We start from the raw sequence: 21,823 nt of genomic DNA on the forward strand, positions 1-21,823 counted from the left end.
GAAATTGCTAAGCTGTATGGCAAATATAAGTTTATAAGAAAGTAACAAACTGTTTCTCAAAGTGGCTAAACCATTTTTCATCTCCAAGAAGGGAGCTTTATTGTTATAAATCCTTGACAACACTTGGTATGACTAGTCTTAACCTTAGCAATGTAAAGGGCATGTAGTGGCATCTCCCAGTGGTTATAATTTACATTTATCCAGTGTCCAATGCTGACATCATTTCATGTACTTATCTGCCATTCATATGGCATATATGGGGAAGTGCCTATTCAAATCTTTTGTCCATTTTTAATCTGAGTTATTACAATTGAGTTGTAAGACTTTTTAAAATCCAGTATGCATTTTGCAAATATTTTCTCCTTAACTGTGGAATGCCTCTTTATTTTCTTAACAGAAATTTTGAAGACCAAAAGTTTTTCATTTTGATTAAGTATAATTTTTTTCTAACATGGTACCTATGCTTAAAAAAAAAAAAAAAGTCTGCTTTTTTTCAAAAAAAGGATGAACAGACAGAGCATAGAGAATTTGGGGGACAGTGAAACTCTTTGTACAACAGTACAATGTATGGGTATGTATCACTGCACATTTGTCCAAATCCACAGAAAGCACAGCAGCAAGAGTGAGCCCTAATATAAACTATGGACTTTGGAAGATAATGACCTGTAACGTAGGTTCATCCACTGTAACCAGTACCACTGTAGTGGGAGTGTTGGAAGTAGACGGGGCTATGTGTCTTCCATTCAGTTTTGTTGGGAACCTAAAACAAGTCTATTTTTTAAAAAAATAAAATATTTATCTATTCAAAAGTCAAAGTCTCTTCTGTGCTTTTTTTAGGTTTTTATACTTTGGGCTCTTACATTTATACCTATGATCCATTTCAAGTCAATCTGTGTGTTCTGTGTGAACCACAGGTCAACGTTCATTTTATAAATAACAGTTATCCAACTGTTTCAGCCTCATTCATTGAATATATTATTATCCTTTCCTCATGGGAATTATATTTGCACCTTTGTCAAAAATCAGCCGCCTATCTATGTATGGACCTGTTTGTCTATACCTAAACCAATACCACACCGTCTTAATAACTAGAGTTTTAGGTAAGTATTACAATCAGGTGGTGAGAGTCCTCCCCTTGGATTATTATTCATTTTTAAATTTACTAATCACAGGCCGATTCCCCATGGGACCACTCACTCTCAGTGGTATATGTATCATAAGAATCCAAATGGTGCCATTACTCCCTCATTCACCCTTTTTCCTTTTAAAAACTAACAGTGGTTCTTTCCTCATATTCCAGTGACACCCCAAAGGCACTTCCTCTGTTTCTTGCTTAGATGGGGCATAAAGAATCCCCACCCAGACGACCTCACCTATATTATTACAGCAGATTCTCTTTTCCTGCTCCAACAACATGGGTCCCCTGAAGCCCCTGGACTTGATATTTTTCCAAACCACATAGTCAAAAGGTCTCTCACCTCCATCTTGATCATTTAATGTCTATATCCCTGGCCTGTCTCACAGAATCATGTCCTGGACAAGCCAATCCTTAAACCAGACCGTGGCCTGGGTCACTCACAGTCTGGGCCTTATCCAAACCCTCCATAACGAAAGAAGAAAAAAAATGAACAAACAAAACTATTTTTACCCAAAGCCAAGTAAAACTGCTAATGGCCAAGCAGGCTGTCCAGTGCACAACAGGAGGGGCACGAGTCTCACCAACTTCATGCTTAGACATTTAGACACCCCCTTTTAGACATTAGCAGACACAATGTCTTCATATCAAAAAACCACCAGGTAAAACTAGTTTCAATATTCCTGGGACCAAATCATCTTCTAAGTATTCTTCTTTTGACCTTGATAGATTTCAGACAAGTCAAAATATAAAAGAATACAAGACCATGTTTTAAATTTCTTTCTACCAAAATACTCAAACATGTTTATATTATCTTACAGAACCACAATGAGCACAACATTAGCTCTACCCTTCCTAGAATTTGTATTGGCTACCTATTAAACAGTTTCAAAATGTGTTTATCATCTAACGGTCGCATCCCAGTATGAAGCCCTTGGACTTGAGATCACTTGGCAGTCACTTACCTCTAAACCCACCTACACTCTGTAGAGGAGGAAAAAGAGAGTGACAGAGGAAGAATAAAGGGCAGAGGGCAGACACACTGAGATGAGGTGGTATTACAGTGCTAAGATTTTCTCATCCAAAAGATGACTTGGGATATCTTTCGATTTTATACTTGGATCACACATGCGCTACTAAAAGGCATATCTAATTTCTGGGGAAAAAAATTAGGACTCCATCTAGGTTTAAAGATAATAATTTCATCTTCGAGATAAGAAGATGAGAAACTACTTCCCCATAAAGACTTAGTTCCACTTAGTTTAAGAAGAAAAACTTTTTTAAATTTTTGTTAAAGTCAGAAATTTCTGGATGTAATCATTAAGAGTGGGTAAGGAGTTGCTAGATTCAGGAGATGAAGAGAGAAGATTAGGCATGACCCTAACTCAGATGGACCTGGAACCCAACCAGAGACATGGCCGAGGCGCATCCTTGGAGAGTGAGTCACACTGAGAAGCAGCAGATGACAAGTAGCATTAATTGCTCCCTGGAAAACATCTCTTACTTTTGAAAAATGACTGTTAAGTACAATTTTATATCACTCAACTGTCAAGTCCTCAAATATTCAAGGTGAGCTGCCTGTAACTTCTCCGAAATTTCTCCTAAGGTGAAACTGAGTTGCCACTGTTCAGCTATTCCACTACTATTTTTGTCCCCAAATTTGATAGTCAGTATCTTAGAAGAATTTAATTTTCATAAAACAAAAAGGTCAGAAGGATGGTTTATGTAAAACCATTGGAATTCTATTATTTTACTCAGGAAGACAGAAAAACTAAGGCAGGGGTTATCCCTACTAAAGAACAGCTGTCCTCCACCCGCGCCTGGTTCAGTTGGCTCTCCCAAGGGGACAGCCACGGAAAAAATACCAAGCCATATGCCACCCTCAGAAGGAGATGATGATGAAGAGTCTTAAATTCTGGGTCCCCCAGGGTTTGGCTGGGCAATTTTTATAAAGCTTTACTCTTGACTAAAGTGGATTTATTCTTGTCTTTCTTTAAACGAATAAGAACATTGAAGAAACAAGGAGCAGCACTCTGTCCCACGGGTCCACACCCCTGGAGTCCATGCTGCCTGCTCCAAACTCTCCCTCTAACTGAGCACTGTTGTTCCAGAAGTTAGAACTCAGTTGAAAAGAGAACCAGGAAGAGGATTTGTGGCTACCAAGTAAGGACCCATCTTAGTCCTTGTAGGAAAGTTCGGTGATGCTACGTGGCCATTGAGTCCCTTGCCTCTTATCTCCTATATATTCTCACTGTGACTGTCACCATCTGTTGTATGCAGAAGACAGAACTGCAAGGAGTGGGATGGAAAATGTTCATATTACTACTTGAATCTCTCTCATTTTGCAAACTACCCTAATAAGCAATTACCACAAGGAACCCTACAATAAAATTATGACATGAACTCATGAATCACAAGTTTCCTTGAGTAATCAGGTGCCTTTGGAGGATAGGGAGATATATATGAGACAATTTTAAGGCGTAATTCCATCATTTGTAAATAACTACTATAAATTTAGAGGTGACTTGATTTCTTCTATTTTAAAATACAGCTCAGCTACACATAAGATATTCATGATATGTCTCATATTACTAAGATGTTCTAATACAATAGAACAGGAGACAAAAAAACAGGTCTTCAGATTGAAAGATGATAAAGCAAATGGGTTGAGAACTTCAAGTCTGTGCTAACAGATCATGCAATTAAACAAAGACAATGATTTTCATATTAAAATCACAATGATAATTAGCGTATGTAGACCCACTAAATTTTTCACTGTATAAACTTTCTGGTATATTTTTATAGCACAAGTTAAAAATATGTTACTCTTGGAATTATGCTTTTAACTATTCCTAAGAGAACAAAAAAATGTAATAAAAATTCCTAAAACAACAGAAAAATAAAAGGTGATACGTGTATATATGTACCTCTTTACAGGGTCCACATAGAAAAATAGTTTAAAGATAGTCAGTGTTTCTACTCTTTTATTATTCATTTTAACCTCAGGGTTTCAAAAAAGTAATGCAAAGTATTATTACATGAGAATAAATCAAAAATTATTAATTACTACACACTTTTGGTGACAGGTTAAAAAACAGTGATGTGATGGCTTCTCTGGAAGAATAGAGATCATGTGTTTAACTCTACCTCTTATTCCCAACATGCCTTTCCTATTGTGGATGCATAGAACTCTGGCTCTTCATGGCCTGTGGTTAGAAGGATTCTTTCTCCTCTGAACTCTCAGGTTGCCCTGCACAAGCCTCATCACCCCTCTGGACAGAGTTCCGAGGACAGGCTGAGAGGGCAATACCTGCTGACCTTCTCTGGTATCTGAACCTTGCCAGAGGGTCAGTAACCTCCTGCTGAATATATTACAGGAATGAATGAACACATATCCTGATAAATATCATCTACCTGCATGGAAATTCTAGATGCTACTCGGCTTCTCTATGCTGCATGAGCACTGCTTTGCATCTTTTAGTTAATTTAAATTCAAGTCAAATAATTATGCTTGCAAACCATTCTTTAAAAATCTAGCATGAGCTAAAACCCATTATTAACCCCCCAAAAGGACAATTCCAACAGTTTTATAGTGACTATAAAGTGATGAACTGTGACTCTTGACGAATACATTGGAACTAGTCTTTGGCAGACAGATATGCACTGTCAGAGGTGGACAGTTGGCCTTGGGCTCACCTCAACTACTTGGAATCACTCTCAACTACTCTCATTTTTTATTGGAACCATCCTGTGAAAGATGGAGCATCTCACTAACCTACAATGAAGCACGCAGGCAAGGTCCTTTCCAATTAGCTACAATGAGCTTAGAATGGCACCTGTGTTGGGAAGTGCACCCTTCAAAACACAGGTAGCAGCTTCCAGTATAGAAAGAAGCTGTAAATGACTAAAACAAGCCATGCTACAATTGGCTTTCACTATAGTCATTATTACTTTGTGTGTAAAATTTTAACAGTGCCCTTGATATCTCATCAGAATACACAAACTAATTCTTTGCTCAATTTTATATTTTTTTAATCTTAATTTTTTTTTCCTGCATTACTTTGGATTGAACTCAGAGGTGCTGCTCAACTACTGAGTCACACCCCCAGTTCCTTTTGAGACAAGGTCTCACTAAATTGCTGAGGCTGGCCTCAAAATTATGATCCTTGTGCTCCTCCGGAGTCGCTGGGATTACAGGCGTGCACCACTGTGCCAGGCTAATCCTCTCTAATTCATCAAGAGTCCAGAGAAAATTGCTAGGGGAAAAGATCATGCATATGTTCCTAATCATGTATTCCAATTTGTTTTTATTGCTAGGTCAAAAAGTAAAAATCTAAGTCCTTTTGGATAGTGTGTAAAGATCTTTGTCAGATCTCTGTCACCGCCTTGAAGAATTTAAAAGGGGCATAGAGGATGGGAAAAGACTCCAAGAAGAGAGCTGCTTTTGGATGTCATGAGCCAAAGAGAGATGTGCCAGCTCTGTGCTTTACCATTAGCCCAACCCACAGCTGTGAACACTACAGGGGCCTCTATTCCCGCCCTCCCCAAATCTGATAATGAAAAAAACCATGAAGCACAAACAAAAGCAACAAACAGAATAGGAGAGCAAAACCAACCACCCTACACCAAACAGATCTCTTTAAGGCACTTGCTCTGACCTCTTCTTTTACAAGCACCACCACTGAAAATAACCTGGAACAAAAGAGGATTCGTGATGCGCAGCCATAAAGAACTCCAGGCTCACTGCATACATAATTCATGATGCAAAGCAAAACCACCATCAGCATCATTCAGCCTTTCAATATTTTAAAGTGGAGAAAAAGTTACCAGATACTATTTATAAAGTCTCTTATTTCTACACGACCCTTCCAAATTTAAGAAATGGGGGATTTTATTCTTCTGCAAGTGGCACTGCTTACAAACATGAGACTATCAATCTTCTGGAATTCGCTCAGTGTGCATCCATCTAGGAGGGCGACCAAACAACCCTGATAAGCCAATTAAGAAAGCAGGCAACACAGAACAGTCCCGTTGAGATCAACCTTATCAAATCACTTCTGCTTTTCGTTTTCAAAATAAATGCCCCAGTTTCCCCCGCCCCCCATGGTGGTTAAAATTTATCCTGAGCCATAAACTTAAACCAGAGTCCTGCTTTAGGTCTGATGGATGAGGAAACTGAAGCTAGCAGAGTTCCCTTGACATGCCTCAAGATCTCAGGGTGAGAAGCTAGGTCTCCACCTCATGAACATCCCAGATCCTGTTTCCTTGGTCCCTGAAGACCTGCCTGGGGCCCTGAGTGATCTCAAGTGATTCCTGACTCCTTTTTTACTCCACTCAAATCCACCTTCTCTGCTACTGCCCTGAGAGGTCCTACAAAAATGTGAATCCAACAGTTCCCCTTTGGCTTCAATATTTTCCTCTTGCCTGGGAGGCAGGGGGTGGGGGGCATGGAACATCAGGTTTTATTTTAGCTCTATGTTGGAGCTACCAATAGTTCTTTAGGGAAAAAAAATATATATGACTGATCAGATACATAGCCTGAAAATATTTACACATGATAAGCATTGATAAGTGAATCACTGGGTTCCCAGTAATTTGTACAACCCTCATCCTTCCACCCTACGCAGTGACCCTGGTGTTTTTCAGAAAGCCTACAAGTACACCTGACCTCTGAGACCTCCTCCCATCCATCTACCTCACCCACCTGGCTCTGGACAGACACCCTTATTGGGGCTCTCCTGCTCCTCAGAAAGTCTTTGCCCTGGGAATTTATCACACAGCGCTGCCACTGTGTTTGCTCTGCTTCCCTGGACTGCAGCTTCCTGGGATCAGGACCTTGTTCACCTCCCATGCACTCCCTCAGGACCTTGTTCACCTCTCTGCACTGTGCCTAGTCATGGCAGGTCCCCAGTTAACGTTCACAGTCCAGTGCTCCAAAGTTAAAAAGAACCACCAGCACTTTGCACATGTCACCCATTTTCATTCAAATAATCACCCACCTTTAACAGGTAGAAGCTATTATTTTCCTGAGACACAGTCTAGGGTGGTAGCACACAGTAGGTTCTGAGGAACAGCCTGAACTCTGCTATATCCTGTGTGTCCCCGGCCCTCCTGTGCCTTAGTATCCCTCATGTATGAGCAGGGAGCATGGTGATCAGAGCTCACATTTACTAAGCACTTACCTCACGGCAAAAACTACTCTAGATGTCCAGTAATCATTTCATCCTCACAATAGCTGAGAAGACAGTAATAGCAAGAGCAAATGCTTTGAGCCATTGGGACTATTTCTCTTCATTTATAGATGAAGAAACTGAGGCTGAAGGAGGCCAAGTAAGCTTCCCAGAGGTCCTAGCCTCCTTACTTCCTAATCCACTGCCTCTGGCTTCACCCAAAGATAAAGGATGTAAGATCTCTTTCTCTGATGCTGGTTTAGCAGAAAGCAAAAAAGCCACATGCCAGTTCTCACCTCTGGCTGTAGCTAGAGAGATAACTGTTCTAAGCCACCCTCCTTATGGAACCATAGAGACTTCTTGAGATGAAGATCAGCCCCTTTACAGAAATGAGCTAAGTCAGAGGAGAGGCATGGTGGGAAGGGGAGGATGAAGCAGAAAGTTATTCATGCTTTGAGCAACACATACCCAGATTCTAAGCATTACGAAATGACCAGTGTAACACATGCTTCTGAATCCTTAGAAGGCGAGAGAGCATGTTTCTGCAGGGATATGAACAAAGCCACTGACACAACACCAGATTCTTCAAAAGCCAGTATTTGTCTACAACCAAAGAATCAGATTCTTTCCTAACAAAGAACAATGGATGCCATTCTCATTCCTGATTCTTCCTCCTGGTTTACAGTGGGTTATGATCTCAGTAGAGATCCCCCATGAATGAACGTGTCTTGAATCATAAATGGCTCCATAAATCAGAAGGTTTATAGACTGTGGAGAGGGGGCGGCATAAGCATTCTGACCCCGTGGCTTCCTTCAAGTAGAATACCAGGGACCGGATATGGGGCAGTTTATTTGTTGCTGGAAACAGTCACCTGTTCTTCTGGCTAAGCAAGAAAATTTGAACAGCCCTGGAGATCAACACGATGCAACCACTCCTGCTATCTGGATAAACTTTGAATGCTGCGCCATGTGACACAGAGAAGACTCACAAGCACAAACGGTGTTCAAGAAGTGGCTGGGGAGGCTGGCAGGCTTCTGCTCAGCTCAGTGTGGCTACAGAGAAGCCAGGCCACATAGCCCAAAGGCAAATTCCTGAAATGATCAAACAGAAAACCAGTGGATATTTCCTTTCCCTACATCAAGAGGGGGAAAAAAAATCCGGAAACAATGTAGAAACCAGGGAGAAGCAGAGAACATGCACATGTGTTTTTCTTGGAGAGGGGAAAAGGCATACATAGATACAGAGGCTTAATAAAGGAAGTAAATTCAAAAGAACACCTGCTTCGCCCAAGAGAGGCACCAAAACATCTTGGAAGAGCCAGAAGGGGACAACAAGGGATGTGCCTTTCATGAGCCGTCCGAGGCTAAGTGGTATCAGCAGTGGGAACAGATGCACCCTACAGAGGTTTTGCATTCCCTTTTACTGTCCTATCCTATCCTGGGCACAAAACAGCCCAGCTCTCCACGGACCAGAGGGCTGGTTTTTGGCAACACAATGTTCTTCTGGAAAATTCACATTTCTATTTTTAGTTCTTTCCATGCAATTCATGAGCAGCAACCCTCTCCAATCAAAGGCACCCCAGCTAGGCAGTGAGTCAAGAGAATCCCAGGGAATATTTTTTTTTAATAACATGTTCACAGGAAAATGTGGCCTGCCCTCTTCCTTCCAACTGTCTGTATTGATTTGGTCACTTAGGATGAGAGGAGGGAATTGAAAGACCACAGTTCAATGGATCCTGTTTTAAAAAAAAAAAAAACAACTCTTAACTCTATAAGGCTGACTAATGACTTTGTTAGCTTCAAAAATAAGAAAATATGCCCATAACTATCTTTTAAACACAAAAGCAACTAAAACAGGATTTCATTGTTTACTGTTTTTCCAGGTCAAACACATTTTAGTGTGCTGGATTAGACTCATTCTTTATTCATTACCCACAGAGAAAAGCAAACAATGTGGGTAATCTCTTAAATTGTATACCCCCACTTGCTATGAGGACAAAACATCCAAAGTACAGGTCCTATGCAAAACACACCAAGCCTAGGTCTAGAAAATACGACAGTGTGACAGGGCGGAACTCCAGAGGGGAAGCCTGGGACAGAAAGGAAAAAGGGCAATGCTGGCACAGGCAGATTTCCTCTGGATAACAGCTGGGTAGGAAGGCTGCACAGTGTTCTGAACCAGCGAGATACGGTTCATTACCAATTTTGTTTTTCATTGATTTCTTACATGGCCAGAGCATTATTCTTGCTGCCACAGTCTTATTTTGATCCGTGGTCTGTTTATTTGTAAACACTCAAGATTTGTAATTATTGCTAGGTCTAAACATTGCATCTTGCATTCTGTGATAGTGGATAAATGAAGCTGTGAAATGCATAATTATGAGGAAAACAATAGGGTTCCAATTAAAAACATTACCTTTGTTTTAAATCACAAAATTACGCTTTCATAATTCCCAAGCCTCTTTTTATGTCCCACCATTCTGATTCAGAGATTTGTCTTTTTCTAATTGCATCTCAAGAGTGTTCTGAGCGCAAAGCAGGACTACTAATCTTGAAAGAAATAAAATCGAGTATTTCTTAAACTTTTTAGCTTAAAATCTATAAAAAAAAAAAAACTTGGAAAGGAACAAAGGTCTGTCAGTATAGGTCTGACTAAACAGTACAGTTATGGGTAGAATATTACATGAGGCATAAACACATGAACAGGCTATAGGTTTAGGACTACTCACATGAAAGCATATCCAAACTATACTCTTAAGTGACCAAATGCAAGGTACAGAAAAATGAGCATAATAGCATGATCTCTTTGAGTAAAATATATGCAAATACATGCCTTATTTTCCCTGAAAGAAATCATAAGAAACATTTTACAGAGGAGAAATGAGCCCAGCTTGGGAAAGGTGGGGAGCATTGGCTACTGGATTTACTATTCAAATACAGACATTATTTGTTTTAATGTCAGTTAAAATTATGTAGGGGAAAAAAAAAATCACTGTGTCATTTCTTCTGTTACTTCTGTGTATTTAAAAATAATAATAATGCTATTTTTTTAAAGTTCTGGAAGAAACAAGGAACTATCAACTATATTGAATGATATTTAAAACCTCAAAACATCAAAACTTCCTAAGCAACTGAAAAGGCAAACAAGCTAGAAAAAAATGCCTTAAATATGATAGCTATGAGGTTATTACCTTTAATATATGAAGAGTTAATATAAACTGGTAAAACACTGTGACAAAAAAAATTAAAAACAATGTAAGACACAAAAAACAAAAACCACTCAAATGATGCTAAAAGCATTATTAGAGAACTCAGAAAAACAGCAACACAATTAGGGAATGTGCCTACAAGAAACACTTACAGTCACAGATTAGAATTTTGAATTGCCAGTGAGATACCATTTTTCCATTAAATGTTAGCGCATTTTTAAGATAACATCCAGTGTCGAGCAAGCACCGAGAAAGAGATCTCGCATTGGAAGCAGATAGACATATAAGCTGTGCCACCCTCATGGAAAGCAACATCTATATGAATTGAGACTTAATGACTTTCTTTGCCTTTCATGCAATGATTCCACTTTGGAGATTACTGTCCAAATAGGAAAGAGCTTTTATAAGAAAATGCAGTCATCACAGAATTGAAAAAAATAAAATAAACTTAAAGAGTCCCCAGATGGTTACACCAAGGTAACATGAGGTTAAATTAACAAAGGTAGCTGGGCATGGTGGCATACTCCTGTAATCCCAGCAGCTTGGTAGCTGAGGCAGGACGATGGAGAGTTCAAAGCCAGCCTTAGCAATGGAGAAGCACTAAGCAACTCAGTGAGACCCTGACTCAAAATAACATACAAAATAGGACTGGGGATGTGGCTCTGCGGTTGAGCACCCCTGAGTTCAATCCCAGTACCCAAAAACATTAACAAACAAAGGTAAAATCACCTTGATGTACTCTATAAGCACTTATAATTATTGTGTAGGTATTAATTCCATCAAACTATATGCACAATAGATTTGGCTTAAAAAAATCAATATTTGAATTATTTATACAACAAAATAACTATGCATTTTAAAACCTAAGCTTATAGTTGGGATGGGGTTTTGGGGGGAATACCTGAAAGAAATAGCAAAACATGTAGTATGATTATGCTGTATATCAGCTCTGAGCAATTTTTTAACTGTGTCCTCCAAAATCTGTATGTTTTAATAAGGGGAGGAAGCATTTTTTAAAAGACATAAGGTATTTATAAACAAGGATCACACTGTTCTCCACCCCTGTTATGAAAAAAAAGAGAAGAGTTTTATCCACAACCTTATCAGATTTTCAAATATACCTTTTAGCCTTTTGTACCTTCTGGAATTTTGGCAGTCACGGCAAGAGTCAACATCTATTGACCGCTTCCATGTGTCAGGCATCTTTCTAAGCTTTTTACCTGCATTAACTCTATCCTCAGGACCACTCTATAAGACAGAAACCATGACGACTCCCAACATCACACAGATGACAGGTGGTAGAACAGGGATTGGAACCCAGCAGTCTATCCCCAGAACCCTTACAACTCACCGCCATACCATACTGCTTCCGTTTTAAACAAAATCCTTTGTTTCATGTCAAAATAGAAGCTAAACGTAGCTAGACATGGGTGCGCGTGCCTGTAATCTCAGTGACTTGGGAGGCTGAGGCAGAAGGATCTCGAGTTCAAGGCTAGACTAAGCAACTGACTCCCTGTCTCAAAATATTAAAAGGACTGGGAGTGTAGCTTGCTGACAGAATTCCCCTGGATTAAATCCCCAGGAATGGGGGTGGGGGGGAGTAAACATAGGTTAAAAAGTAAGTTTTAAAACTTTCCTGTACTTCCTAGCATTTCAACTAAAAGGTATATAAGTATATTCTGATAAACTGAGAAGCAAGGGAAGACAAATTCAAATCCTATCATAGGATGCAAGGTGCAAGAAACCACCGTCTCGGCATGGTAATTCATGTCCAAACAAATGAAATGTGTAAGAGCTGGTGTTCCAACAGCAAAAAAAAAAAAAAAAAAAAAGTTAATTAAAAATATTTTTTTTCAGTTATTCTGTAGTGTATAAAGAAAGTATAAAGAAATAAAAGAAAGTATATAGAGATTGAAATGCAAAAGGCCCACAATAAAATGCTAATTGTGTTAGGTCCGAATTTGCCTTTATTGTGGGGTCTGTTAGGGTAAGACGTAGAGCAAGGAAAATCAATGTTCTTGGCTACATTCCGAGGGATTACACAGGCATGCAGCTCTCTGGCTGTTAGAATAACCAATGCTCCTTTTCTCCCTGGCCTCGGATGTGGCCAGTGGCATGCTTAGACATGGATCTACAGAGCAAGTGTGTTGTTAGCCCAACAATCATTTGATCATGGGTCTGAGCAAATCATCTGAAACCACCCTTCAGTTGTCCTCGCCATAAATCTTTTCCATGGGCTCAATAGAGTCTGGCCTGATGATAAAGAAACATACTAGGATAAAGCTTCCAAAATTCTACTTTATGGGTTAGCAGGAGTGACTGGCAAATGTTATCCAGTTCAGGAACATAATTGAAATATTATGCATTACGTCTTCCTTATTACCATTGCTAAATGCTTCTGTATATACACATATACACACAAACACACCCAGGCCGGAGCCCTTCTTGCCTGTTTAAATGCCATTTTAATTGGAAATGCCCCTGTTCTCCAATTCTTTATGTGACTACCTGAAAATCATCATGGATTCTTCTCTGAGACCTCCAGCAGAGCTCTCCCTGCCTCTTACCCCACCTGATTAGGACCCCTGCAGGCCTCCTGTGGCAGCTCTCTGTAGGTCCACCTCATAGTAACACAGAAAGAGGAGGGAAGGCAGGTGAGTTTGTGCATGCTGGAAAGTGTGCCTAAGTCAACTGAGAGGCAGGACAGGCCAGCAGGTAGAGGCAGCAGGCAGGAGCAGAAGGCTGGGCTAAAACCCCAGAGCCCTCTCACTCTGGGAAGTTCACTTAATTTCTAAACCTCAGTTTCTCCATCTGAAAATGAAGGTGGTAATGATACCTACTTCACAGGGTTCCTGCAGGACTGCAGGAGATGGCCCATATGGGGCACTTCACACTGTCTCTGGAACATGGTATAGTCCTAACATTGTCACCCAGTCTCATCATCATCTCCACACCTATGCTCTCAAAAAGGCAGAGGTAAGGGTATACACAACAAATAAACTTTATGGCCTGAGAAATAAAAACCTCACTGCAGCAGTAAAGTTGATAAACAATAGCACCTAAGAGAAATATTTTCTGATTTTATATTTCTCCTATTACCTTTAAAAAAAAACCCTCTTTTGTCAAAAAAAAAATGGAAAAGAATAGAAGGAAGGAAAGGAAGGAAGGGGAAGAGAAGGAGAAAGAGAGGAGAAGGAATGAGGAAGAGATGAAAGCTGATGTTACTACCCCAGAATTCACCACTGCTATAACCAAGTGCTAACACAGTGTTAATAGCATACGCTTCATCTTAGGGGTAGGGAGGATCTAAGAAAATTAACTCTTTAATTCTCTCAACATTTATAGCCTAGTAATAGGAAAGCACTACAACAAAGCATCCCTCAACAAAGACAGCTAAAGAGCAGTCATATCTTTTTATTACAACAGCGTCCAATTTAATTCACTGTCTTTTGAGTCAGCGATCATTCAAAGTGTTTGGTGTTTGGAAATGACTGATGACTTCAATCCCTTCCAAAATGGGAGCAAATCCATAAATGACTGAGGAAGGTACAGATTCCTGATGAAGAACCATTTCTTTCCTTCAAAAAGGACGATAAGTCTTGGAACTTTTAAGAAAACCTCACATACACCCTCTCAAGGTCTGCCTGGTCTGCAAACAAATGATCCAGACTGAAAAGCAATTGGAAAGAATGACTGGGGCATTGCTTCCCACCTCGTCCTCATCCACGTCAAGTAAACTTCAAAGTTGTGGCCAGTTTTTTTTTCCGCACAAGCATTTTTTTTCTTTTTTTCTCGAAAACTCGAAAGCCAGGATTTTTTTTTTCTCTTTCCAGTAATTTCTCAAATACACAAATGATTTTCTCCATATGTGGTCAGATTCCATATACTCAAGAACTGACAATTAATCAACAGATGTGGTGGGGCTCACCTATAATCACAGCAGCTGAGGAAACAGAGGTAGAAGGATCGTGAGTTCAAAGCCAGCCTCAGCAACTTATTGAGGCCCTAAGCAACTCAGCAAGGCCATGTGTCTAAATAAAACATAAAAGAGAACTAGGAATGTGGCTCAGTGGTGAGTACCCCTGGATTCAATCCCAGTTGCCAAAAAAAAAAAAAAAAAGATTGCGCAATGACATTAGCCAACATCCCACCTCAGCTCCCTATGGCCCAAGGTCAGATTTTATTTTATTTTATTCTCCTAAAACTCTCAGTTCAGTGCAAACTTCTGCCTGTAGCTGTATCAACAGTGACTGATGACAGAACCAAGCTAATAAACATATGGTCCACTTTTCTGTTTCATCTGTCCTAATTCTGTGCCACTGCCACTTGATCCCCTTTCCCTCAGATCCGCTCAAAGATGAATGAGAAAAAGAGTTGTGTGCAGAAGACAGCAAGTCCCCAGCACTCACATGTGCTTCTCCTCCCTGTGTCCTTCCCAGTGTCCCATTAAATCATATTCCCCACAGGACAGAACAGAGGGCCGGGATGGCCTGTGTCTGGTCCTCTTATCAACATTGAATAAGAGGGTTCTCACTACAACCCTGGGAAAAGGTGTTCAATCAACCAGCATCTTAAGGCCAACACAAGAATCCAATCCCTACTCTGCTTAAGACATGTCCTAGAAGGAAACTTCCCACCAAAAGCCTGGGGAAAGAATTCCCAGCCAGTCCCCCCCACCCCCCCTCCCCCCATCCCCCCCACCACCACCCCCACCCCCACCCCCACCCCCACCCCCACCACCCCCCACCCCCGGAAAAAAGCCACCCACAGCCCGAGCGCTCCTTGCCTAGACAAGCACTTGACTTACAGGTGGTGGTTGCACAAGTCTGTGAAGGAGGGAAATGCCCAGCGATTGTTCACTTTTTAAATGATTAATTTCACGTTATGTCAATTCCGCCTCAAAAGAGGAAGAGAAAAGGAAGAGGGGGGTGGGGGAAGAGGAGGAGCAATAGCAGCAGCAGCAGCAGCAGCAGCAGGCGCTTGACTCATTCAGCCACCCCACCCGAAGAGCAGAGTGGCCACACACCAGCAGGAGCAGCCAAGGAGCAGGCTTGACATCACCCCTGTCCTCCTTGCCCTTCTCCCAAGCACACTTGTGCACAGATTTGCAAAAGTGAACAAAATAGCTGGACCAGCCTGGCTGCCCAGGCTGCAGGCCATGAGCAAGAAGTCCCTTCCTGAGGGTCGTGAAATAGCCCCCAGGCTCACAATGATCCTGCAAATCAACCGCCCGTCACCCCATGCCACTCACCCCATGCCTACAGCCTCTTGCCTCTGCAGCTTTCACACTTCGTATTCTTTGTCTTCCATAAATTTACAGCTAAAGAAAGCAAAATGTGGCTGATGGCTTTTCACTAATTCACTCTTTAAGAAATCAAGCCTCATTTATTTTCAGCTAAGAGATGATGTTAAGGAAGGAAAAATATGAGAAAATGTTTGCAAGCATTTAGTGCCAAAAATAAAAATAACTCAAAAATTTTCCTTTTCCATCTCCACAAATAAGTCAGTCCTGCTGGCACTAGTGTCTGGGAATTGTTATCCACGCTGCCTCCACAGTATACACCATACACAGAATTGTATCTGCATGACAGCCAGCAACTCTTCCACATTCTTCCATGAACTAAAACCAGCGGGCTTAGCCAGGACAGAGTTTCTGGAAAGCAACATCACCAGGAAGAAGGCAAAGCTGCTGGTGCAAACCACCAGAAGTATCTTTCTTCCCAGACCCATTCCACCTCCACCCGTCACATCCTCATGCTCCTCTTCATCTATCCTTTTCCTCTTATAGAAGCCAATGTTTGGGAAGGTTGGAGCTTCCTTAGAGAGAGCTACAGAACAGTAGGCTTTGGGAAGAAGGGGTGTTCATTGCCTCAAGGAGAATGAACATGAGGTCAGGTGGCAAAAGGCTTTCAGTGGTCAACTCTGACTCTCAACTCGCCCTGTTAAGCTGCCCCTTGCTCACCACCCTCCCACTTCTGTCAGAATTAGGAGGGGGCTTCAGAGGGCAGGAATATGCATACCAGAACAATCCGTGGGGAAATCAGACGTACCTCCCTTAACTACAAGCTTTAAGATAAACAACATCATAAACACCCAAAGCTCTCGCAAGGAATCAAGAGTCACTAGAATTTCTTGGGTTCTTTAAAAAATAACCAAGGCACTTTGAGCCCCTTCCACCTGCTCAGCCCTGTGTCAGGCAAAGACTGCTGTTGTCCCATGGCCCAAGACATCAGAACTCGGGGACAGTGAACACTGTGGGTGATATGCATCTCGTACATGCGGGAGGGTCTTGGTGGTTCGATGACACGTGGTCACATGCATTCTGCGGCCATCGGAGATGCCTCCGTCCCTCTGAGAGGTCCAGCTTCCCGAGTGCTAGAGCAGCCTGGGATCACGTGGGCTAAGTGGGGCCACCTAGTCCCTCCCCAGTGAAGTGAAGGTTGCCAGTCCCTGAAGAAGAGAACCTGACAACCACCAGCAACTGGTTTTGTAACCAGAGAAGCGGATCCTGGGAGATCGGAGGCTAGGCTGGCCCTGCCCTAGGCAGACCCCATCTGATGTACTTCCCAACAAGACCGGGAACGTGAAGCAGCTCTCCACTGCCTGGACACAAGAGCACCTAGGCTGCAGGAGACAAGGGAGGCCAGCTCTTGCCTCTGGTTTTCAAAACCTAAAGCAAAAGGGCACCCTATGGATCTGATCATGGTCCTTAATCAAAATAGGCTCCCACGGAGGGAAGCCGGTTAAGGAGCAGATGGAGAAAACAACCAGACGTGTCCAATCCATCCCTTCTGTGAAACCCATTTCTTCTCGGACACGGGTAAGACTGTTCTCCTAGACCCTTCCCTTACCCAACCCCGCAAACAGCTCTATGAAGCACACCCTGTAAAAGTGTATCTGATGAAACAGATGAGCAGAAACCAAAACAGGCAAGGTCTACTGGGGAGTAAGAGGAAGGAACAGGCAGCAGACTGAGACGTCAGATGCCCGTTAACAAATAAAAATCACTTTCTCTGGAAAATTCTAAACCACTTGTGCAGAGATGGACTTGCGACTCTGCCCTGGAACTGAAAGAAGGCATCTAATAGTTAAACTCATCTGAACAGCCCTGAGACCTTTCCAGTCTTTGCGTTTAATTCCACACGGTTCTTCTTCCACTGCGGGAGGAAGGTTTTTATTTTTATACGAAACAAAGGTCCCCAGGAGTTCAAAGCAGCCTGTTCAAAAAATAATAATAATAATAAAATAAAATAAAAGCCAAGGAGCATCAATATTAATAAAGCTAAAACTAACAAGATATTGTATAACCTTTGTAAAATTAAAAACAATGACTAATTCAATCCAAACAACTGGGTCATGCTCAAATTCCAGTAATTCTAAAACTTAGATATAATAAGGCAAGAATTTCGCTTTGCTTCAGTGGTCAAAATGAAGGACCCATTCAAGGGCAAGACCAGTAACACAGACACAAAGGGGAGGCTGGAAGAACATTTGGAGGTGCGGGGAGCCCAGAGGGGGCAGATTATCATCACATTACTACCTGGAAACTTGACAGAGTATGAGAATGACAAAGAAGAAAAGGTATTTCTCACAAAAGACCAAACAATGATTCAGGGAACATCAGAGGGACTCTCCCAGAGATGACAAAGCCTCAGGTGTGTGTGTCTGTGTGTGTGTGTGGGTGCCTCCCTGCTTAGAAGAGGCAAGTGAACCATCCCACCAAAGACATGTTATGACTTACTCCTACGCCAGTGGAATAAGGCAAAATACACTGAGCATCATCAGACAGGTACACACCAGGTGCAAGGGGCTGAAGAGGGGGCAACCGATACCTGGCGGGAGGTATAGAAAGCTCTTCAAGTTGTTACTGAGTGAATGAAAGACAAGGTAGTTAAAGAACACCATACGACTAACTGGGTTTACTGATTTGGATTTGCTTTCTCATTATTCTTAAATATGACCTTTAAATGAGGTAGGATTTGGGGTGAAAATGCACATGCAGTGCCAAGTTGGACTAAGACACACTCTTCCAATTGAAGAACACACAGCGTTCATTCAGTTGTTGAAATGGAATATCCAAGCAGTCGAATCTTGCTGCAGGCCAATGTTCCAGCCACCGAGTCTTAGTCAATACATCCACAGTAGTACTGGACTTTTCTGGCTTAAATATCATACTGATTGACTAGAAAAATTTATAACTATTCCACACAGAGAAGCATGCTCTCAGACCGGAACACAGAACCAAATGACCAGCAGGCCAAGAGCACAAGGAAAGGAAGCCTCTTTCTAAGGAGGCAGACAGTACAGGGTCCCTGAGAAAGCATTCTCCTGGGGCTCAGCCCAACTGTCTTAAACAAGACAAAAAAGTAATCTCTTTGACAGTTTGATTAGATCTTTTTTTTTTTTTTTACAAGAGCTTTTAACCAATGGTTGCAGAGTGAGTAGTTTCCAAAACATTTACATTTCCAAAACTAAAACAAGAAAAGAGAAATCTAGCATTATACTTACATCAGCCAACTACATTAATGCAGTTCAGGCCAGAAAATTTAAGAGGACAGGGCCAAACTGGCTTCTCGCATAAAAACATTTTAAAAGATAGTAATGCAACTTTGTGTTTCTTCTGGATAATATCAAGGAAGACAGTAACTTGTTATATATTCTTCCTGCAGTGTCCCAAAGTTAAAAAACAAACTAAAAATCCAGTTTTTTTTTTTAACTACTGTATATAATATTGTTATAATTTACAGGACTTGATACTTGTAAGTAAATATAAAACTAAATAACCAATTTTTATATTCCTAAATAGTAAAATGACTTTTTTAAAACAATAAAAGGCTACTACTAGATTCAAGGGATTCTCTTGAATTGTTTTAACATAGTGGTTTAACGAGTGCATTTTTAATGCATACCCTATCTGAACAAACATTATAATTGTTCCCACATCACCTTCTAACTTTTATTATTTTAGATCCTACCAAATCTTTCAAAATTGTGATAATTAGTAACAAATCATGACAATCACAGAAAAACATAAAAGAGGAAGATGTGGTTTTTTTTTCCTTGTCTTCATAATTTAATAAAAAAGGTATTTAAATCACATGCCCCACTATTCTGAGCCCTTTGATACTTCGGGGGGAAAAAATACCATCCTAAACAAATCAAAAAGATGACATTTCTGATTATAAATATGAAATAAAAATTCTGAAAATGACCAATGATTCAGTCCTAATCAATACATAAGATTTAACAGTTTTTCAACCAAAAATTTTTTTTTCTGTTTTGCAAGTTGAAAAATTAATCACTTCCTTGTAGCCTGGCCTGCCAACCAGGTGTACCTCAGGTGAAAGGCAGACAGGACAAAAAAATAAAGAGAATGGGCTTGTTCTGCATCTTAGCACAACTTGTTTGTAGAATTTATGATTGTTAAAAGATAAAGAGCGAAGGTTTGGGGGGATAAAACAGCCTCACTATTTACTTCTCAAAGGCCTTGGAATTCCTCTGTACAGATCCTTACTTGTTCAATAACCCATGTCTTTCCCTTTGTTGTTAACAACATTGGTTTTATTAATGCTTCATCTCTGGATTTCAAACTGGTCTTAGGTAGCGCCTTCAATAAGCTACTCTGTGACAATGTAACTCTCAACCACTTTATGCAAGTTAGCAACACACAAGGAAGCATTTTACTTCCATGAATAAGTTACAATGGTAAATACAAAACAAACTGAAGAGTCCACCAAGTCATGAACTGTGACAAGATGCCAGACAGTCGTACAGAATGAAAGGCTCAGTTGACTGGTAACCCAATATGGTGGCTTTTTTCAAAACGAAGAATTAAACTCAGCCTAGATCTAGGGCAACGGAAAGATGTTACCTTGGGAAATATTGGTATCCGATTCCTTCCTGATACTATTAGGAACTGTATTTTTGTTGGCACTCTGACCAGGACAAAGATCAGAGTGGTGTGTAGTCTTCCATTTTATCACCCCCTCAAAGTGCCCAGGGGACAGGGGACCAAGGTAAGCCACTGGCAATGACACAATTGCCATATGGTTTATGCCTAGGACTCTCATAATGCTGTTCACCAAGCTTGTTCCACAAAATGAGTTTAAGAACCCCCCAAAAATGAGAAACAGACACATTCCCAGCTAAACACTTGTTTGAGATTAATTAACAAAGCTCAAAAAAAAAAAAAAAAAATCCCAGAGAAGGAAAAGGCAAAATTATGGAGACAATAAAATGATCAGAGGTTGGCAAGACTGGGAGGGCAAGGGAGGTAGATAAACCAGTGGAGAGGTTCTTCAGGACAGTGAAAATCTTCTTTACGACAAAACAATGGCAGACACATGTCATTATACATTTGGCCAAACCCACAGAATGTACAACACAAAGAGTGAACTCTAAGGTCAACTGGGAACTTTGGGTGATAATGACGTGTCAGTGCAGGTTCATGGATGGGAACCAATGTACCATCCTGGTACAAGGTGCTGATGATGGGGTGGGAGGCTGTGCACGCCTGGGGGCAGGGCGAAATGGAACATCTCCATTCCTTCTGTTCAGTTTTACTATACATCTAAAATTGCTCTGAAAAAAAAAAAAAAAGAAAGAAAATCTGACAAAGAAAATAAATCCCAGACAACGAGTCATGAAATTCTCCCACTCGCCTATGATGGTTTCAAAAAGAAAAGTCTGTTGGAAAACCTCCCTAGAGGATTCTTGTCAGCTTTTTGTCCCTTCCATTTCTGCCAGAGCACTTCATCTCTTAACATTTACCAAGAAACAAACTGTATGTCTATAAAGCTCAAAATTGCCAGGAAATACCCAAGGAAACCCCCCTCAGAGATTTCAGCAATCTTTTTCATGCCCCAGAGTGTGTGGAGTGAAACAGCAATCTCAGGATTTAGTCATGCATGGCAGTCTGAAATGTTTGTCTTTACTCATCCACCATTCGCCCCCAATTACAGAACATTCTTCTTTGAAATTTCCTAAGAGTGAGCCATCACTGTGACTTGAAGACTGCACTTTGGATTTAAACAAAAGAAAAGGACCGTAGACCCAATCCAGACTCCTCCCTCTGTCTAATCTGCCTGACAGTCAAGGCTTGGCAAGTGACTAATGTCACTCTAGTCCCAGCTTCTGTTCAGCCACCTGAAATTTCCTTCCACAAAATGTGGCTAAACTAAGAGGAGGGGAAAGGAGATGGGAAATGTTTTGATTTTCAAAAGTCTGGGTCTTCCCATTAGGAGAAGATGACACTTGTGAAGGTATTTCGTGTTTCTCAGGTACTCAGTGCCCTTTGCTTGTCCCCAAAA

The 21,823-nt window shown here is 41.0% G+C and overlaps 1 protein-coding gene across 4 annotated transcripts in view; it reads right to left on the bottom strand.

Annotated features, from left to right (window-relative positions):
* Mfhas1 (multifunctional ROCO family signaling regulator 1) overlaps window positions 1-21,823 on the bottom strand; it is a 95,518-nt gene that overhangs the window by 69,962 nt on the left and 3,733 nt on the right. The window contains exon 2 of one of the 4 annotated variants that reach the window (XM_078031316.1): window positions 13,909-14,457. The exons of 2 other annotated variants lie outside the window; for them this stretch is intronic. In XM_078031316.1, coding sequence (XP_077887442.1) covers window positions 14,420-14,457 — 38 coding nt within the window. In that variant the 3' untranslated portion in view covers window positions 13,909-14,419. Of the gene's footprint in view, window positions 1-13,908; window positions 14,458-15,990; window positions 21,096-21,823 lie in introns of those variants that run through there. One more of the 4 variants, XM_078031317.1, reaches the window with a different exon arrangement.

This window comes from Ictidomys tridecemlineatus, chromosome 14 (assembly GCF_052094955.1).
Source record: "Ictidomys tridecemlineatus isolate mIctTri1 chromosome 14, mIctTri1.hap1, whole genome shotgun sequence".
In the NCBI taxonomy this organism is placed as follows: Eukaryota; Metazoa; Chordata; class Mammalia; order Rodentia; family Sciuridae; genus Ictidomys; species Ictidomys tridecemlineatus.